Here is a 19635-nt window from a genome sequence, read left to right as displayed (position 1 = left end):
ATTTTAATTTTTTTCAGTTTTTATTATCACTGTTACCCCTAACCATCTTTAGTTGTTTTTTTTTTGTATTAACTTATATTTGTATTGTTTTTATTCTTAATATTTTATATATTTTTTTACTCTCGTGCAAAAATGTCTCTTCATGCAAAATTTTCCCTTCGTGCAAAAATGTCTTCGAACATATTTGACCGTTCCCAATTTAGTTAGTCCTATTTTTTATTTTATGATAACATTACTTATCTTATTTCTTTTTTTTTAAAACGTAATATCTTTTCAATTCTTTGTAGCTAATAATTTTTTTTTTCAGTTTTGAAAAAAACTATAAAGCGAAATTTTATTATTTCAGAATTAAAGAGTTTTGGTTCAGAAGACTTGTTACACCTTAATATAAGTTTTAATTTCATTTGTCATGCTCGAGTAATCGTGTGGCGATTTTCTCATTGAAGTATGGCAACTATGCTCTAACTAAATCCACAAACATTTTCTTTATGACAATACTATGTATATAAACTAATATACTTCAAAAAATCGACGAATGTTTTGTTTTATACTCATTGTATTCTTTGTAGCACTTTCAAATTCTTCCTCAGCAAAAAAGTTAAATATAAACTGGTTGATAATACTGAAGGTTTACTTTACTCACTCAACCATACTATCGTATTTGCTATAATGGTATATTATATTTTACATCCAAAATAACATTTCTTTGTAATATCTCAATTAAATTCATACAATTCATAATTTAAGCAAAATAGTTTCATACAATTATCTACAAAGTTAATATTCTATAAATGTAGTGACTTATTTTTGTTATAATTTTTTATTGAAAAATACTACAAATAAAGGGTTTAAAAAATTGTGTTTAGATATTTGAAAATTATTATAAAAATGCTACCTTCACTCACCCACAACAAGCAACTTGAAAACTTCAACGAAATGATGACCACTGTCTTCCTGTGGGCGTTAGTTTCCATTATGTTTGTGCAACTCACAGCTGCAGGGTATTCATTTTACTCTTGGAAGCAGCACATAGTTGGCAGATGGTACTTTCTGTTGATACTGATCATTGGTATTGGCAGCAGTGTCACCTCAGCAGCTGTCACCAGTGCAGCTTTTTCTGGGGTGTTTGTGTCAGTCGGATGGACAATGAGTTGGTGGGTGGCCCTGATGCTTGGTGTGGGACAGACCATGGGCGGACTGTTTGTTTCATTGACAAGATTCCCTGCTACGTTATGATCGTGCTTAAAGACCATTTGTGCTTTCTGAAAACTTCACTTGTAGTACAAAGTATTGAAGATGACAAAAAAAATATTTGTAAATATTTAAAGTTTTTGTTTTTTTATTTAAGTTTAAACAAATTTAGTTATAGTTTTAAGTTATTAGCATAGCATATTGTGATAATGTTCAGTTCTAGAGTGGATTTTTGTTTTCTAAAAAATTATTTGTAGAACAAATGGTTGAACTCATATATATTTGATCTTTTTTAATTTAAATTTTTTATTTAGTTAAATTTTATTTTATCAAACACTAAATTCTCACATTAAAAAAAAAATTAACTAAAATTTTGCAGCAAAAAAATAATTTTTTGTTATGATAAAGCAGAATCTTGCACATTTATCAGATTAATGTATATATTTTAATTTTGGGTTTTTATATGTTTAAACATAACTAAATTCTGATTGATGACATTTACTTTGAACATGTCATTTCAACTGTTCACCTTTTATTGACCACACCATTACTGTTGTTAGATTAAAATGTAAACTTAGTAAATAAATTTAAAATTATTAAAAAACTCAAAATATTCATGCCTGAATTTTGAATATATTCAAATAATAAAACTATATCACTTTTATTTCATACACTTAAAATAAAATTGTTAAAACAAAACTTATTAAATAAAACTGTTAAAACCAGGTTATGTTGAAAACAAATATTAAGGTAAAGTTTAAATAAGAAGTTTAAACATTGCCATACTTACATTTTAGTAAAAAAAAGTTTTATTGGGTTGAAATCTGAATATGATCACAGTCCTTACTCTTCTGAACAGTAAATGCATGTTATTCAAGATTGAGAAAATTAATAATGTGTACTTCCACTTTCCCCCTCATAAGGTTAATCAATAATTATAAAAAATAAACAATTATAAAAGTAATTTTTTTTAAATGAACAGCTTTTGGTGGTACATACACTCAAAAGGTTGAACTTCTACATTCAAAACCAGAAAATTTATAAAAGCAAAAATTTATTCAAAAGCAATTCTTTACGTACTTATACACTAATAATCCTGATGTATAATTACTTATTACCCTAAATTAAAACTCAAATAACAGTCCACACAAAATACTAAGGGGTAAACCATGGTATAGAAAACAAACTATTACATAAAAGATTCCACTATATTTTTGCTAACATAAGCAATAATAAAAAGTTTCTTAGGGAAATAGAAAATATTAAAATAGAAAACAAAAAACTGACACTTGTGTGGGAATTCACTTTAGTAGATTCAAGTTTTAGAAATTGTTAATTTGCATGAAAATTTTTTAAACTAAATTATCTGAAATAGTGGCCAAAATGTAATCACAATTTTGATAAAGCATAAGTATTGTTTAAGAAATTTCTTATGTGATCAATTCTAATTGGAAAAATATTGTCTATTGTTCTGTTTTTTTATAAAGAACACAATCATAAAATGTAACATTAGTGTTTTTAAATGTTTTATAGTGACTCTATTGTTATGTTTCTTAACTTGTTTAAAATTTTTATAATAAAAAACTTCAATAAAAATGCTTGATACATGATAAAAAAAGTTTTCATTTTTAATAATTTAAAAGTTTTATTTATTTTATATTCTTTTTTTTAATTTTATTTGTAGCAAACTCAATCATAAAATACAGTTTCAGTAGTTTTCATATCTACTATGTTATGTTTTTCAAATTATATAAATATTTTACACCTAAAAACTAATTGTTTACTTCCAATTGTTACTTGTAGTTTTTGAAACTAATGTTTGCAAACTTCCAGGCTTGCTAACTAAAAAGTCACACAATGGTAGTCTACTCCCTCCACATATTCGACAAGCAGGGCCGGTGCCTTCACAACAGGGAGTACCTGCGTAACAACCCTTTGACCATGCCCCCGCAGGAGGAAGAGAAGCTCCTCTTTGGCATGGTGCACTCCCTCAACTCCTTCTGCGACAAGATGTCGCCTCTGGACGGCAAGCAGGGCAACTTGAGCGGCAGCTACTCCACCTCGAAATACAAGTTGCACTTCCACGAGACTTGCACCGGGCTGCTGTTCATCATGACAACCGACTTGCAGGTGGACTGCATCACAAAGACCTTGATGAACGTTTACAAGGACGTTTATGTGAAGTATGCTGTTAGGAATCCGTTGGTGAAGTTTCAGCAGAGGATTGACAGTGACCTGTTTAATTCTAAGCTTGACAAACTTGTTTTTGGACTTCCTTTTTACCAGGGTTAACTCATGCTTTTGAATTATGGAATGTTAACAAGCTTGTAGTAGTTAATTAAGTTAAAATGTATTTCATGTTTCTGTGAATTTAAAAGTATAAGTAACTTGTGTATGTTATTAAGTAGTATTACTATATAAAAGTGTGTTTACTTGAATTTAGTTTGAATTTCATCTAGCATCTTACTATTTTAAATTGAAATTATAATACTTGCAAAAAAAAATCTCCTGAGAAAACAGATATAATGTACATAGCCAGACATATAAGTTTTTGTTCATCTTGAAGAAAGCTATTTTTTAATAATTTAAGCTCATTTTTAATAGTGATTTTTCTTTAGTGATAGATAAAGCATTTATTTAAATTTTTATAGCTTAAAACTAACATATAAGGGGCATATTTTTTGTATAAGGTATAAAATAATTAATTTATTTAAAACAACAAATTTTTTGTATTGCTATTTTATTCCGTTTCTAAACTATTAAGTGATAAATAAAAGTTTACTTCAATAAAGTTCAGTATTATGTTTTCACCATGACTAGCAAAGCTGCAGAGAATAATGCAGTTATAATTCTTGCAAAGCTAACAAGTAGTACTGTAATTTTATTCATAAATTCAAACTGATTTCTATTAAGTAAAAGTTATGTAAAATGTATAAGGCTGACAAGATCTAGTTAAAAAGTTGTCTTATACACAATGATATATATTTAGTTATTGTTAGTTTTGTCTGGTCAGGGTTGCCTTAAAACCTGGAATCCTTTGAAACCTGAATTTGACAATTTAGGCTAAAAAACCTAGAATTTTAGAAATTTTGTAAATACCTGGTAAAACTTTGAATTTTGAACAATTTTTACATGTTAAGTTCAGAAAGCCTGGAAGAATTTTCTCAGAAACAAGTGGCAACCCTGGTCTGATTACACTCAACTAATAATTACTAGTTATAAAAAAAAACTATATAAATATTTTTTTTTTCATAACACTTGTTGTGTAGTATTTAAAGTATTCAAACTTATTTTTAATGTTTTTCATTTTCATAAAACTTTGTTAAGGAAAACAATATAAGTTTTAAATATAATATTTGTTTCTAGTTTATTATTTTTATTATTTTTATATTTTTTATAAGCTTATTTTTTTAAAGTTTTTTAGTTGTAAAACAATAACAAGTATTGATATACAGTAGTTTAAAAATTTATAATCTTAGAATTTTAAAGCAAAAATAGTTTTTTTTGTTGTAAACATGTATTATGTAAATTGTTATAACTTCAAGAACTTTTGTTTAAAAAATTATTTTTTGTTAGCCTAAAAACTGGTTATGTTTAGTAAGTGCAATAGTTGTTTATTTTTTATTTTGATGGTTGTGAAATGTACAGCAAGTATTTGACTAAGTTAATTACATACATTGAATGTGCATGAGTTATAGGCTAAAATTTTTGAAACGTACTTGACTAACTTTTACTAAAAAATTAAAAAAAAAGTCTTTTAAACTAGTTTCTGAATTCTAGTCTAATTTTTTTGAACATAAACAGAAACAGTTTACACAAATTTTCAAAAGGTTGATTAATTTAACTCTGGTTTTGTAGCTCCTAATACATATAGTTTGTTGTTATTTTACATGTGATTTGTTATATAAATTATTTATCATTTTCCTTTATCGTTTGGCATTATATATAATTTAAAGTAAGATTTCAAATTTTGTAATTCCACTTAGCAATTTTTTTTTTCATATAGTGACTTTAAAGGCAATATTTTCTTACAAAAACTTCTTAAACTTAAAATTATAATGAAAGTAAAAGTTTAATCTAAATAAAAATTAGATACTTATTATTCTTTATTGAGATAGAACTATACTACTTCTGCTTTCAATAACAACAAAATTTTATTGAAACAATTTCAACTGTAAACAAAGTTATTAAAACTTTATTTGTTTAATTTTTGCTTCAAAGTAGTAAAATTCAGCTACAGCTAAGCTTTTAAGTTTAAAACAATAAGAAATTAAAAAAATATCTGACAAAAAATATTTTGTTATTTCAGTATTTTTTATAAAATAATATCAAAATGAAAAAATCAACAAAGACAATGAGATGGACTCTGATAAGAAACATATGCTGGAATACTCTGACAAAGACCTGACCTAAACTTTGTTGTAGGCCTAAAGTTTTATCAATCAGATCCATGGTATAGCAAATTATAATAAAACATTTATAAAATGGTCTGACATTTACAGTAGGGAGGATGCAAGTAAGTTGTCAGGTGTTCATTTTATAAAAATCAGAAATTTATCTGAGGAGCCGAGCAAAGATTAATAAGAGGTTGGTAGGCAAGTCTGGCCAGACTTTATTAAGAACATAAGACATTTTTTACTTTACAGGGTCACCACACAATCAGGGAAGTTCAGGATATTTTGAAAACCTAGAAAATCTCAGGGTAACCCAGGATAACTCAGGATTTTTAGACTTTTTTTAAACTCTGAATCACTCAGGCAGGGTTGCCACTCGGTCAGGAAATCAGAAAAAGTCAGGAAAAATTAAAACAAATTAAAAAAGTCAGGAAAAGTCAGGAAAAAATGGGGGGTTTTGAAAAAAAGTCAGGAAAAGTCAGGAAATTTGATAAAATTTAAAAATAAGTCAGATTTTTTCAGTTTAAATTTACAAAATTCCTTGTTTTCCAAAAAGGTAAAAATTAATTAAAAGTCCTTTAAAGTTAGAAAAAATTCCAAAATTTTCCTAGAAATTTACAAAAATATTTAATTTTATTTCCAATGCCTAAATTAGTAAAATATCCTTTATTAAACTGCAAAAATTTTCTATTAACATATTGAACAAGTACCCTACTTGAACAAGCAGATTTTGTAAGCTTTTTAGTATTGATGATCTGTAGCAAGGACACTTCAATAGTGAAACTGTGATATATACACAAAAGTTTATCTAGCATAATTTTAGAATCAAAGTGTTTTTTGTTAAAATAATTGAGTTCTTTATAACTAAGCAGTTAGTTTAGTATTTTATGTAACAAGCTAATGTGTATACTTTACCTCTTTATAATTATTTCAAAGTTGTTTAAATTTATAAATTAAGTTATAAGAGAGATATATGCCAAGATTAAGTTTACTTATTATTTGTATTTTTTGTAGAGTAACTTAAGTTTTTAATGTAAATAAGAGTATATCTATTTGTTACAAATTTTATACTAAATGATAAGAGAAAATATTTTATACAACAGATATATAGTTTTCTTTTTTATGTATTTTTTTACAGTTACTTAAGTATATTCTTTTTTAATTTAAGGATTTTATATTAAATAGTTCGGGTAGTATTTTATTAAACTAAGTGAACAATTTAAAGAAGTAAAACTGATATAGAAAAGTCAGGAAAAAGTCAGGAAATTTTTCTCATCTTGATCAGTGGCAACCATGCTCAGGGTAGTTTTGATTTTTTTATAAAAGTCCAAAATTGTTTTATGATTTTTTTAAAATCTCATGGCAAATTTTTTCTAGATCTAGAATGAGATTTTGTTGATCCAGTTTCAATGTTTTGTTTATTTACATACTTAATTTTGTTCAAGAACATGATTTTTATAGATTTTAAAATGTACATTTTCTTTTTTTAACCTTGAGGCTAGCTCTTTACTACTTTTAGAAATGACATTCTAGTTTTTGTGTTATATATGAAATTCAAGTTTATCATGATTTGAGTTTATATAAAAAGAAATTAAGAGGTACAAAAGTTTACCTATGCATTAAAATGTTTTACAATGTTTATAAGTTTAGTTACTTGTATAGTTTAATAAAATTATATTGTTATGTATGTTCTTAATTCATAGATAAAGTTGTTTTTATAAATACTTTTGTTTTCAGTCAAAAACCCAAAAATGAGTATAGACTAGTGTTGTCTAATCTTCAAATGCAGTATTTATCTAAAGTTTAGTGTACATCTAATGCAGAAGCATTCTCAAACAACCTACCTTTTAATTACTAAGAAAGAAAATAAGCTCGAGGTATAACTAGTTTGCGCCAAATGCAAACATTTTTTAAGAATCTGAAAAACTGGATGACTCAGAGCAGTATAAGGTCACTCAGGGCAGTTTTTTTTGACTCAGAGAGTGGCAATCCTGTTTTTTATAATGTATTTTGGTTAAAAATGATCAGTTTTAATCTTATTTTCATATATAGTTGATAAAAGACAACAAACTTCCATGGCTACCTTTTATAACTTTTGGTTTCTTTGCAAATCCTGCTAGATTTAAGATAAGTCATACATTAAAAATTATTAGTTTTCATCAATCAATTATAGTTATTTCTTTCACTGAACAAATACATTTATTTGATAAGTATATTTTAATACATTTTAAAGTTTAAGGTGTCTTGTGCAAACCCAGCTAGTTTCAATGATATTCTAAGGTAGAATAAGTATTAGCTTTTATTACTGTGTTTTTTTATAGGATTTCAAATACTTTAAAATTTTTACAAAAAAGTTTCTTAGTTTGATCTATTTTAAGGTGTCTTGTTTCAAGTTTGGCTAATTTTTAATAAGTATAAGAAATGTATTATTAAATATAAGTCCTTTGAGTTACACTTTAACACTTTAGTTTTTGTTATGTTATTTTTTATTTAAGATAATTCTTTTTTTTTTCTTGCCTAAACAAGAATACTTAATAAGTTCATTTCTAGTTGAAGTTAAAGTTTAAGTGTGAATAGAAATGATTTTACAGTGAATAGAAACTTTAGTGTCAATATTTTTTCATAAACCAACTTTATTTATTAGAAAAAATTAACTGTATCATAAACTAAGGCTAAAAGGTGGTAAATCAATATTATTTTTTTGTAGATTTTTAACTAAGCTGCAAGTTGCTTTTTATAGAAACAACAAACAGATATAACTCACTATAAACCTATGTTCTCCTACATTTTATGATATGTACATCAAGTTTTCTGTAAATGTTCCTTGTATTATATAGAACAATTCTGTTGTAAGGAAATGAAAAAATTTAAAAAAAAGATGTGATCAAAGAATTAAAAATTAGTTAGTGAAATGCTACCAATTTCTTTTGAGAGATTTTTCTAAATATTACAAGGAACATTTCCTCAAAATTTCGAGAATTTTATCTCAACAAGCGCAGGAGGTGAAATTTTCAGTTGCTTTTATTTATTCACTAACTTACTTATCTTCTCCAATGAGTAACCTACCATTCTCACTGACTTTAACCTGCTACATCTCAATAAATATTTTTATCATTAAAAATCTGTTGAAATCAACTTGTAGCCTAGTTTAAACTCTACAAAACATGATCAAGTTTAAAAAAAAGAGATTTACCTCCCTATGGCCTTAATAGTTCTTAACAAGTCATTTATAATTAAAACAATCAAATCAAAAAAAACATCTGATTCCGCATGATCATATATACTAATTTTATGTTCTTTCAATTTAACATAAAACTAAATCATTCATTAGTACTTACTAAAGGAATGGTTATATAAAAAAAAACTGATTATGTTTTGTTTTCTAAGTATTTTCTTTTTCACTTGTTTAAAATCTGAGCTTATAAACATTTTCGTAGTATTTACAAAATTTATAGCAAATTAAGCCTTAATATTTTTGAGTTTATTGATGATCCAAAGGTTATAGTTGATAATACTACCTGAAGTAATATTTTGTTTTACAATTTTTTTAAAATAAATACTTTTAAATAAGTTTAAAAAATAAAAATAGAAATTATACTCACTAAGTGGAAAAAAGCAGTTTATATTTATTTTTCTATATAAAATTCAGTTTCAATTTAAAGAATGCAGCATACTAAAGTAATATAATATATATACTTTTTCTTTTATTTGCTGTCTAATGATAAATATGTACATTTTAATTTAAACTTAGATAGTTTTTAGCAACCTTTTTTTTTAGAATGAACAACATGTTTTAAAAGAATTCAGAGTTTATAAAGTTTAGTAAAAGTTTATCTTTTTTACGAGACACACTCAGTTCCAACCCGCGCACAAATCCCAACCGATCAAATATAAGAACTACTTACCGACCAAGGATAAGAGTTATGGATATTAGTGATAGTAAAAAATTAAATAAAATAAAAAAAAAAAAATTGGTTGGAAAGTCGCGGAATTGAGTAAACCCATTTTGACAGAAACGTATACTGCCAATTACTTATTTCACAACAACCTTTTTTGCTATTAAAGAAAAAAACATTAGTTTTAACCCATGTACACATAAAACTAAATCATAATTATACAAAAGTTATGGATCTTTCTTTTGATTTTGTGAAAAAAACAAAAACTATAATAATACATAAATATTCACTTAATTAACAGTATAAATTACCACATATGGTTGTACATCATTTAAAACCGTATCAAGTAAATTACCGTGTATTTGTTACATTCCAGTAAATTTATACACAAATAAAATGGGCAAGAGAAGCAGGAAGGACGACGACAACGAGGAGCAAAGTTGGGAGAAGAAGCCCAGAACCTTGCCGGAGGACGAGAACTCGCACAAGAAGTCCTTGTTGCCCATCAAGCTGGAGGACGGTACGTTCGTGCCGCAGTTTCTCGAGCTGCAGGACAACGAGGAGGCGGGCATGTCGGGGGAGGAGAGCGAGGAAGAGGTGGTGGCGGAGGAGGAGAGCAAGAGGAAGAAGATTGACTTTCCCAAGAGCAAGAGGGAAATTGCATTCAGGAGGAAAAGGGTTGGTTTTGTTCGAATGATATAAAAAAATAGCTATATAGGTTTTTCTTAGTAAGTCTTCATTTTCTGGGTTTTTGTTTTTATTAAAATATAAAATAGGAAGACAAATATTTGTTTGGTAAATAAAAGTAAAAATGTGTTGATAAAGTTAGCTATTGCTTTTTTTTTTAAAAGTACATATTGTTTTTGTTTTAAGTGTGTTATTATGTTATAAGTTGTAATAAGAAGGAGAACTAAAGTAATCTAATGTTATTTAAGTGGTTTTTGTTTTAAATATTTTCAAACCGATTTAGAAATTTACGAATGAGTAAAGTAGTTTTTGTAATTAAAATAAATATTTTTAATTATTTTATAAAGATTGAAAAATTTAAAATTTCAAGTTAATTCTTTGCTATTAAAGATCCTAGCGAAGTCACTGGAATATATAATAAAAAACATATCACAGTACTATTTCTTTATTAAACTAATGTTCCTGTTTGTTAATAATTTAACGATAATTTTAATTAATTAATTTAAATATCACTTCAATCGCGCTCGGTAAAAAATTAAATATTGTTAGAAAAGATAAGAAGCTAAACACGGTGTTTTTGTGTTTTTAATAAAGATCATATAAGCATAATTACTGTAGATTAATAGTTTAGAATAGATAGAATGTCCTATCTATTATTAAGTAACATATGATTGAACATTCTCTTTATTAATCTTTTTTAGGTTAATTTAGCTTCTATTCTTTTCTTACAGTATTAATATTTTTAAAGAGTTCCGTTGAAGAACCATATGTTAAGTCCATAGGGAGGGTCCAACATTTTTTTTACAAAAATTAACTTTGGCTTTTATATGAAAGCTTCAAGTACAAACTACAAGCCAGTTTTTATAGAGTTCAAAAACGTCATTTAACTTTTGAGATATTTAATTTTTTGAAAAAATTTCCAATATAAACGTATGGACCGCAAATTTTTCGGGATCAATTTTCTTGGAAGTTTTAAAATTCACTAAAAATCTATCTCCTCCTTCATTTTTCAAGCAATCTTCTTCAAATTTTTAGGAAACGTTCCTTGTAATAAAAGGAAAAAAACTTTACTTTAGAATTTTAGTAATTTTAAGAAATAAAAATTTTATAACAAAAATTAAAAAAAAAGTGTTTAAAAAAAAAAGTTTACAAAATTTTTTTTTTAATTCCAAAGTAACGTTTTTTTGTTATTGTATAAGGATTAGACTGTGAAGGTTTGAAAAAGATTGCTTGAAAAATGTAGGAGGAGATAGATTTTAAATGAAATAGTCTTTTTTCGCTGTTTTAGTTTTCCCTTCCCATAGTAAAACTATTATTCGGCCCGACTTTGACTGGTCATGTCTCAAAAAATAATTCAAATTTTTTAAAACGATAAAAATCATCTTGAAGCTTAGAAAAAACGCTATAAAATCAGATCAACTTGTAAAAAACATGGTTAACCCCCCTCCCCCTATGGCCTTAATTTAACAATGAAAGAGTACTTTAAAAAATTGTTAAAAAATTCATTAGCTGTACTTGAAGTAGTTGTTTAAAATTTAACAAAGCACTTCTGTAAAACTTGTTATTATAAAAATAAATAAAACAATGCTACTTTCTTTGAACTCAAGCCAATACAACTAAACTATTAACAAACAAATAATCTTCAACTCCAGATAATAGCTGAAAAGAAAAAGGAGATGGCGGAGCTGGCGTCTGCGATCACGCAGGATCCCGAGGACGACATGAAGAAGATCAAGAACTTGAAGGAGCTGAGGATGATGATGGAGGACCACGAGTCGCCCGAGTGCCAGGCCACCGTGAGGAAGCTGGCGCTCGCGAGCACCACCAAAGTGCTGGTTGACATTTTGCCAGGTGTGTGAGTTGCATTGAGTTTTGTTGAGTGTAATTTCTTTTTATAAACTTTTACTTTTACTATGAATCAGTATTTTTCGGTTTATACTACAATGTTTTTAAAACTGAGTCAAAAATAAGTAGTTGGTATAAGTTGCAGGTGTGTTAGTTATTCGAACAATTATATTTGTTAAAAAGTACACTAGATTTTTAGTGTATGTTTACCACAAGCTTTTAAAACTTTTTTAATGTGAGATAGAACCAACAAAAACTAGTTTAAATTATATCCTGTAAATTAGAAGAGTTTTGATCAAATTAGTACTAATTTCTGAAAACATTATTTTATTCGTTTTATTAGTTTATTTTTTGCTACAAATATTTAATTAACTTTTTTTTTTCGAATATTGAATCCTTTATATATTTTTATTCAGAGGTTTATTTTTAAGATAACTTCTTTTTTTATACAACCTTTGTTTATAAGTTACCACAATCTGTTAACTTAAAAACTAAAATTACTTTTTATTTCAATCTAACATGTAATAGAAATTATAGTTGTTAACAAAATTAATAAAACAACAACTTTTCAGGTTGGAGGATCCGTGAAAGAACGGAGGAAGAGAAAGACGTGAGGCTGGCGAAAGAAACTAAAAAGCAGCTTGATTACGAAGAAGGCTTGTTGAAAAACTACCAGGCATACTTGAAAACAGTGGAGAAAATGATCAAACATCGCAACAATCCAAGTAGTTTACAGTTTCATATACTGCTAGAATTATTTTTGAAAAAGTTGAGCTAATTTCAAAATGCTTGTCAATCTCTCTCTGAGCAGTTATTCAAATCAGGTGACTTGCTAGTAAAACTATCAAAAAAGCATAGTTTTAATCGATTATGATTGTGATTCGACATCAAGAAAATATTTTTATGTCATTTTTAAAGCTCTATAAAACTTTTATAAATCCCAAGTTGAAAGCATAATCTCCTACTCTAACCAAAAACACCATTTCGCACTAGCTAGTTTGATAAACAACAAGAGAGTTCCATAAAGTAATCCAAACTAAGTTGAATAAAAAAAATTAAGTGCTACCAAACGAAAATCCAAATTTATCCAAACGAAAATCTGTTTAATTGTCATTAAAAAAGGTTGAATTAAAACAACTAAGTCATACCAATTCAATACTAGCTAGTTTGATAAGCAACAAGAGAGTTCCATAAAGTAATCCAAACTAAGTTGAATTAAAAAAATTAAGTGCTAACAAACGAAAATCCAAATTTATCCAAACGAAAATCTGTTTAATTGTCATTAAAACAGTTGAATTAACTTCTAAGTTCATACCAGTTCAATACTAGCTAGTTTGATAAACAACAAGAGAGTTCCATAAAGTAATCCAAACTAAGTTGAATAAAAAAAATTAAGTGCTACCAAACGAAAATCCAAATTTATCCAAATGAAAATCTGTTTAATTGTCATTAAAAAAGGTTGAATTAAAACAACTAAGTCATACCAATTCAATACTGGCTAGTTTGATAAGCAACAAGAGAGCTCTATAAAGTAATCCAAGCTAAGTTGAATAAAAAATCAACTCGCAGGCGAAACGCGGTTGATGTCGATGGAGGCGCAGAGGAGCGTGGGAAAGCTGGCGATAAAGTGCCTGTGCGACTTGTACACGTCCACCACCTACTTCAACTTCCACAACAACGTCACCGCGCTGCTGGTCACCTGCGCCCACGGCGACAGGGACGAGGGCGTCAGGGAGGAGTGCTGCCAGGCCGTCAGGACCGTCTTCAGGAGCGACAAGAAAGGTTTGATTGTAAAAAAAAAAGTCAAAATTTTTGTTTAATTTTAAAAAGTATCAATTACTTAAACCAGTGCTTCTGAACCTTTTTCTAGTGGCGGAACCCTTATCCAAAGTTCAAATTTTCCGCGGAACCCCTAATTTTAGTTTAACATAAAATGTTAAATTAAATAATTTTTTTTTTAATTTCGAAAGGATTCGCGGAACCCCTGAGAGGCGTCGCGGAACCCTAGGACTTAAATTTTAAACGTTCATTTCAGAAGCACTGACTTAAACTTTTGCAGCATATTTAGTGCTGTTAAGTGTTTGGCCAACAGTTGATTAACATTTTCAGTCCATATTCTTGTTTTGAAGTATTTTTTTTTACAAAGTGTTTATATGTAAATACTTATCAAGGTTACGCCACCCTGGAAACGGTGAAGAACATTTGGAAGATGGTGAAAGACAGCCCTGCTTACAAAACCAAACCAGAAATATTAAATGTGCTGCTCAGCTTGAGGTACGCTTCGTTTTCAAATACATTATATTTAAATTATTTTTCACTATATTTGTAGAAAACATAAATTTGTAGAATTTGTAGAAAACAACAGAAAACATTAATAATTTTCATAACTTGTAAGCATGTGCAGTGAACTATAACAAAAACACAAAATTATCTTTTATTTGACTCTGCGATATCATGATAAAAATTATGCTATGCAACAGGCTATGTTCAAACTTGAATGTTTACGAGCAATTGCCAGCAAAACATATCTAAAAAGACAGTGTAAATCAATCAATTTTGCCTTTGCACACTATTTTGGAAACATTGATATCTTGAAATGAGGACAAAATAACTGTTACTAGCTAAACAAGCAGCCGTTTTGCTCAAGCACTCAATCTTCTTTCAATCAAAATTCGAGTAGTTCAAGCACCAAACTTGCAAAAACTTTGTTTCGCACAGGATAATGAAGGTGGACTACTCGATGATGACGAACGCGCGGAACAAGCACAAGAAGAAGCAGGAGCGGGAGGAGAAGAGGAATATGAGCAGGAGGGAGAGGAAGCGGGCGAAGAAGGAGGAGCAGCTGAAGAACGAGCTGAAGGAGGCGAGCGCCGTGGAGGACCGGGAGGAAAGGACAAAGTGAGGGGGATTGTTAATTTATCCTTATAAATATATTTTATATTAAGTTATATATATAATAAATATTAATTTTTTTAAATTAATTCAAATAATTTATGAATGGAACAGAGTTAAGTTGATAGAATAAATTTAAATTCTTATCTGATAATATTTTTTTATATTTTATTTTTGTGTGTTTTAATATGTGATAAAATCGGTGGAGGATCGGGAGGAGAGGACGGAGTGAGGGGGATTGAAATTTTTTGTGTTAAACATATGTAGGAGGTGGTAAAATTATTTAATTTTTTAAAATCAAGCCAGCATAAAGTTTTTTTTTAATTTTTATCCATACACAGGGTAATGTAATAATGTTAAAATGTTATATTATAACTTTTATAAGTTTTGTTTATAGATATTTTTTTATGGTACTAAATGCAATTATTAAAATTGATTTGATTTTTCATTTACATAGTACTTTTTAACTATCATACATGTATATCAGACTACCAGGTTTATATGGTTGTAAAATTTTATATGTATATAAAATGTGAACTTTTAATTGTTTGATTGTTATTGCAGTTAAACTAAGAGTTCACTAGAGTTGTATTACCACGATAAAAGTTGAATGTATCAGTTGTATTTAAGATACTTTTTATATTAAATAATTTAAAAATTTTTAGAAACTGTCATTAATAAAGTTATATCGTATTTAGTCGGTCACATTGTAAATTTTTAATGAATAAACAGTTAAAAACTTTGTATGAATTATTTATTTTCTCCAGGTTTCACACGGAGACAATACACCACGTTTTCGGAACATATTTCAGAATATTAAAAATGAAAGTTTGTTGTTTTATTGATTGTACTAGTATACCTGCATATTTTATAAAAATCATTTTATTATTTTCAAAATGCTAGTGTTTCCTTGCATACAAACTAATCATATTTAAAAGTTTCTTCCATGTGATACAATTTTAAGACTTAAGTTTAAAGTCTATCTTTTTTATTTTTAGTGAAAAAATAAATATCTAGGTTCAAGCAACTTTAAAGTCAAATTAAAGCTAAATAGTAATTTAAAAAAAATCTAGTTAGTTGTTTTGAGTTTGTCTATTCTTAAATTATTTTTTTTGATGATTAAAAATTTTTTGAACCAAAAAACTGAATTATTACAAATTTAAAACCGTAATGTGTAAAGTAATCAGTTCGTTGATAGTTTTCAATTTGCGAAATTCTTCAATCCTAACAAACTCAACTTTAGTTGCAAGCAAATTTTAATGCTACAAAAAGCCATTCAAACTCTTACGTTTATAAAAACTTAATCTGCTTTTTTTTTTCTTCTATTTGCAACAGTTTCCAATCAAAGCAAAACCGACACGTGTTTATGCAACAAAATTCACCAAAATATTTTTACACAGAAAGGGCAGTTCAAGAACCTACTGCCGTCCGTGTTGAAGGGAGTGAGCGAGTTCGCCCATTTGATCAGCGTCGAGTTCTTCTCCGATCTTCTGAACGCGCTCAGGAACGTAGTTGAAACCGCCAACCTTTCCACGGGGGAGTCCCTTCACTGCATATCCGCCGCTTTCAAGGTTGGTATTTCAATTCGATATATGGCGCTTTTCCGGGTTTTCTGTAGTTGTTAAGTTGTTCAATGTGACTTTAGATAAGTGGTTCTTAAACTTTTTTTCATAGTTTACCCATTTTTAGTAAGTTATAACCCATTTTTGAAAATAATTATCAAATTACCCCCAATATTCAAAATAATGTTTTATTTTGAGGAAAAAAGCTAGTTTTTTTTTTTGAACTTTAAGCTTATTTAAATATAAAAAATGTCAAGTTTAGAGAGTTTATTTATCTGAAAATACAACAGTAACTTATAAGTTAAAAAGTATATTAATAAAAAGTAATTTAAATAGTTTGTAATAAAGACAACTTGCCCCATAAAACAAGGGAACTTACACCCAGGGGTAAATTTACCCCAGGTTAAGAATCGCTGGTTTAAATAGTTATGAAGGTGATAGTAATTAATAAATTGAGAATGAGCTACAAATAAATAATTTATAAATTATGTTCAAATAAAGCACACCGTAGCTTTGGTTGCATATTGACCAATATATTAAATAGTTACTGTGCTGTTTTCTCAGGCCTATTTAGAATTTGTTGTTAGCATTGTTGAAAAACAAATTCACATATTGAAAACTAAAGTAAATTAAAAAATATTTTATTGTTAGTTGCATTGCTTTATTTAAGTTAACTTAACAATTTTATTAATGCAGCAAAAATATTTAAAATTACGTTCTTTACACTTATCTCCATTGTTCCCATGTTCTGTTGTGTTTTACAGCCTGTATTGTTTAATTTCTTAGATCTATTTAATTTAATTTACTAATCCGTTGTTTAATAGAAATGCTTTTTCAAATCGACTCATTCCTATTACAGCCACAGGTCAGACCTTTATTCTTAAGCGTAGTCAGTATAATAGTTTCTGAAATTTTATGCTGCTTGATTGCATCTATTCAACCATGGTGTTCCTCTCATATTTGTTCTAAAAGAATATTTTAATTATTTTTGATTGAAAAAAATCAGGTGCTGTCGGGCCAGGGCGAGGTGCTGAACATCGACCCGATAAAGTTCTACAACCTCACCTACAAGCTGCTCTATGACGTCACAAGCGAAACGAAGCCGCACAAGGTGGAGGAAGACGTGAGGGTTCTGGTGGAGTGCCTGGAGGTGATGATGAACAAAAGGAGGAAGCAGGTTTGATTTTTGTTAATATTAGTTGTTTGTTTTTGAAAACGAAACGTGTTCGGTATTTAGTATTTAATGCTGCAAAATCATTTGTCAACTCTTTAATGGAGTTTTGTTTTAAGTTTAATACAGTTAGAGAGAGAAGGTATTGTAAACCAAGTCTGAGAAAAGTTTTATATTTATAATTATGTTCTGAACAATTAAAAAGGTCTTTCAAAAGTTTCCCAAGTTGAATCAAATAGATAAAAATTATTTGTTTTTAAAAATATAACTGAAATCTTCAAGCCAAATACATGCTAGCAAATTAAATAACAATATCAATGACAGACAGGCACAGTTGTCTATTAAAGTTTTTATACACTGTTAAAACCGATCTTACTTTATAAATAATCAAACCAGATAACGCTGGAGTGCTTGTGCGCGTTCGTCAAGCGCCTCACTTCGTCGTCGATGCAGGTGGGAAGCGTGAACGCTGCGAGGATACTGCTCGGTCAGGCCAAAAAGCTGATGCAGACCAACAGCAAGACCAACCTTCTGTACCACACCGACTCCCAGGATATCGGTAACTTGTTCTGTTGTTTTAATAATGAATTTAGTTTGAATTGTACAAGTTTTAATCAGTTTGTAAACTGCCGGCTTCGTAAGTACTGGCTTGGTTCAGAGTTTTAGTTTTAAAGACTGTGAAATTAGTACAATTTTATTAAAATAAAACTTAGTGAGGAATAAAGATAACTTTAGACAGTATAAGCAAAGTAATATTAGTTGACGAAATGGTTAGTATGACTGATATCTTTCTGGTAACTTAAACTTTTGATAACTAATATCCAATTCAAGTTACCAGAAAGATATTAGTCATACTAACGACTTAGTTAACTGAAATTACTTTGCTTATACTGTCTAAACTAATATCTAATTCAAGTTCACAAACTTATAATTAAGTCCTGATAATGAGTTATTAGTTTATAGATAGTGATGTCAGTTAAACGAATTTTACTCTAAAGTTAAAATTTCTAACAATGTTGAGTCCGTTGAAGAAGTTTTACAGAGACAATTAAGCTCATTTTATATAAGATTTTCGAGTGTCTTATATTTAAAATGAACCTATTTTTTCAACTTGCTCTTTAATCTTTATGCAAAAACATGTAGGTATCGCAGCAAAAAAAGTTTTAACTAGTCCTCATTTATTTTGTAACAACTCTGAAGTACACACAATCTGTACTTCTTCTCAATCAAATTTTACTCAAAAATATAGATTATTTTTTAACCAACTTCCACCACCACAGGCATATACAAGGGGTACGAGGAGGACCCGGAGCACTGCGGGGCGCGGTCGTCGTGCTTGTGGGAGGTGCACCTGATGAACAGGTCGGTCACGCCGCAGGTTCAGGTGCAAGCCACTTCCATGCTGCAGGAGGCCGTGAGCAGGAACTTGTAGGAGTTTTATGTTACTAGGTGTTAGTGTTTCAGCAATAAGCGGTTTCATCCTAATAGAAAGTTTTGGCTTGAATCTTGAAGCTTTTAAATTTTTATCGGTTTATTTTTGCTATCTTTGTTGTGTTTTACACCTGCATCACAAAACTATTTTGAATTTGTAATTAAGGTAATTTTTACCACATTCTTATAGACATTTTTTATAGTTAATATTTTAGGAAAACGTTGTTATTTGATATAGAATAAATGTATTTACTTAACTCAAACTGAAAACTTATCATGTGTATAGGTATAAGTATATAAATATCTTATACATTTACTTGTTTTTATTCGTTTTGAAAATGTTTAATTTACTTAAATAACTAACATTTTTTTGCATTTTGTTGATAAAACTATCTTAAGATAATATATGTATAAAATTAAAAAATAAATGCATTTTAAAGATTTCTAAAGTTAAACAAAAAAGAGCACTAGAGTAAGTTAACTTATATATATAGAATTAAGCTATTTAACTTGATAAATCGAATCTTTCACACTTAGCCCACCTTAAGGGCTTTATTAATAAAAAG

The 19635-nt window shown here is 28.4% G+C and overlaps 3 protein-coding genes across 3 annotated transcripts; all 3 read left to right on the top strand.

Annotated features, from left to right (window-relative positions):
• The first annotated feature begins 875 nt into the window (after nucleotides 1–875).
• On the top strand, nucleotides 876–2675 carry LOC145832877 (transmembrane protein 170B-like). Its single transcript, XM_082940105.1, has one exon. The coding sequence runs from the start codon at nucleotides 889–891 to the stop codon at nucleotides 1234–1236; it is 348 nt and encodes a 115-aa protein (XP_082796231.1). The 5' UTR covers nucleotides 876–888; the 3' UTR covers nucleotides 1237–2675.
• A 354-nt stretch (nucleotides 2676–3029) lies between these two features.
• LOC145831427 (trafficking protein particle complex subunit 1-like) lies at nucleotides 3030–5123 on the top strand. Its single transcript, XM_082938686.1, has one exon. The coding sequence runs from the start codon at nucleotides 3049–3051 to the stop codon at nucleotides 3481–3483; it is 435 nt and encodes a 144-aa protein (XP_082794812.1). The 5' UTR covers nucleotides 3030–3048; the 3' UTR covers nucleotides 3484–5123.
• Nucleotides 5124–9867: 4744 nt separating this feature from the next.
• On the top strand, nucleotides 9868–19326 carry LOC145831819 (nucleolar complex protein 3 homolog). The gene is made up of 11 exons (XM_082939163.1): nucleotides 9868–10159; nucleotides 11821–12019; nucleotides 12586–12738; nucleotides 13583–13795; nucleotides 14185–14287; nucleotides 14732–14911; nucleotides 15673–15733; nucleotides 16306–16476; nucleotides 17474–17644; nucleotides 18035–18197; nucleotides 18919–19326. The coding sequence occupies exons 1-11, from the start codon at nucleotides 9878–9880 to the stop codon at nucleotides 19068–19070; spliced, it is 1848 nt and encodes a 615-aa protein (XP_082795289.1). The 5' UTR covers nucleotides 9868–9877; the 3' UTR covers nucleotides 19071–19326.
• Nucleotides 19327–19635: the final 309 nt, after the last annotated feature.

Source organism: Thalia democratica, chromosome 1 (genome assembly GCF_965202585.1).
Source record: "Thalia democratica chromosome 1, ktThaDemo2.hap1.1, whole genome shotgun sequence".
NCBI lineage: Eukaryota > Metazoa > Chordata > Thaliacea > Salpida > Salpidae > Thalia > Thalia democratica.
Note: the sequence above shows the minus strand (reverse complement) of the source record. Positions and strands in the feature narration are given on the sequence as shown.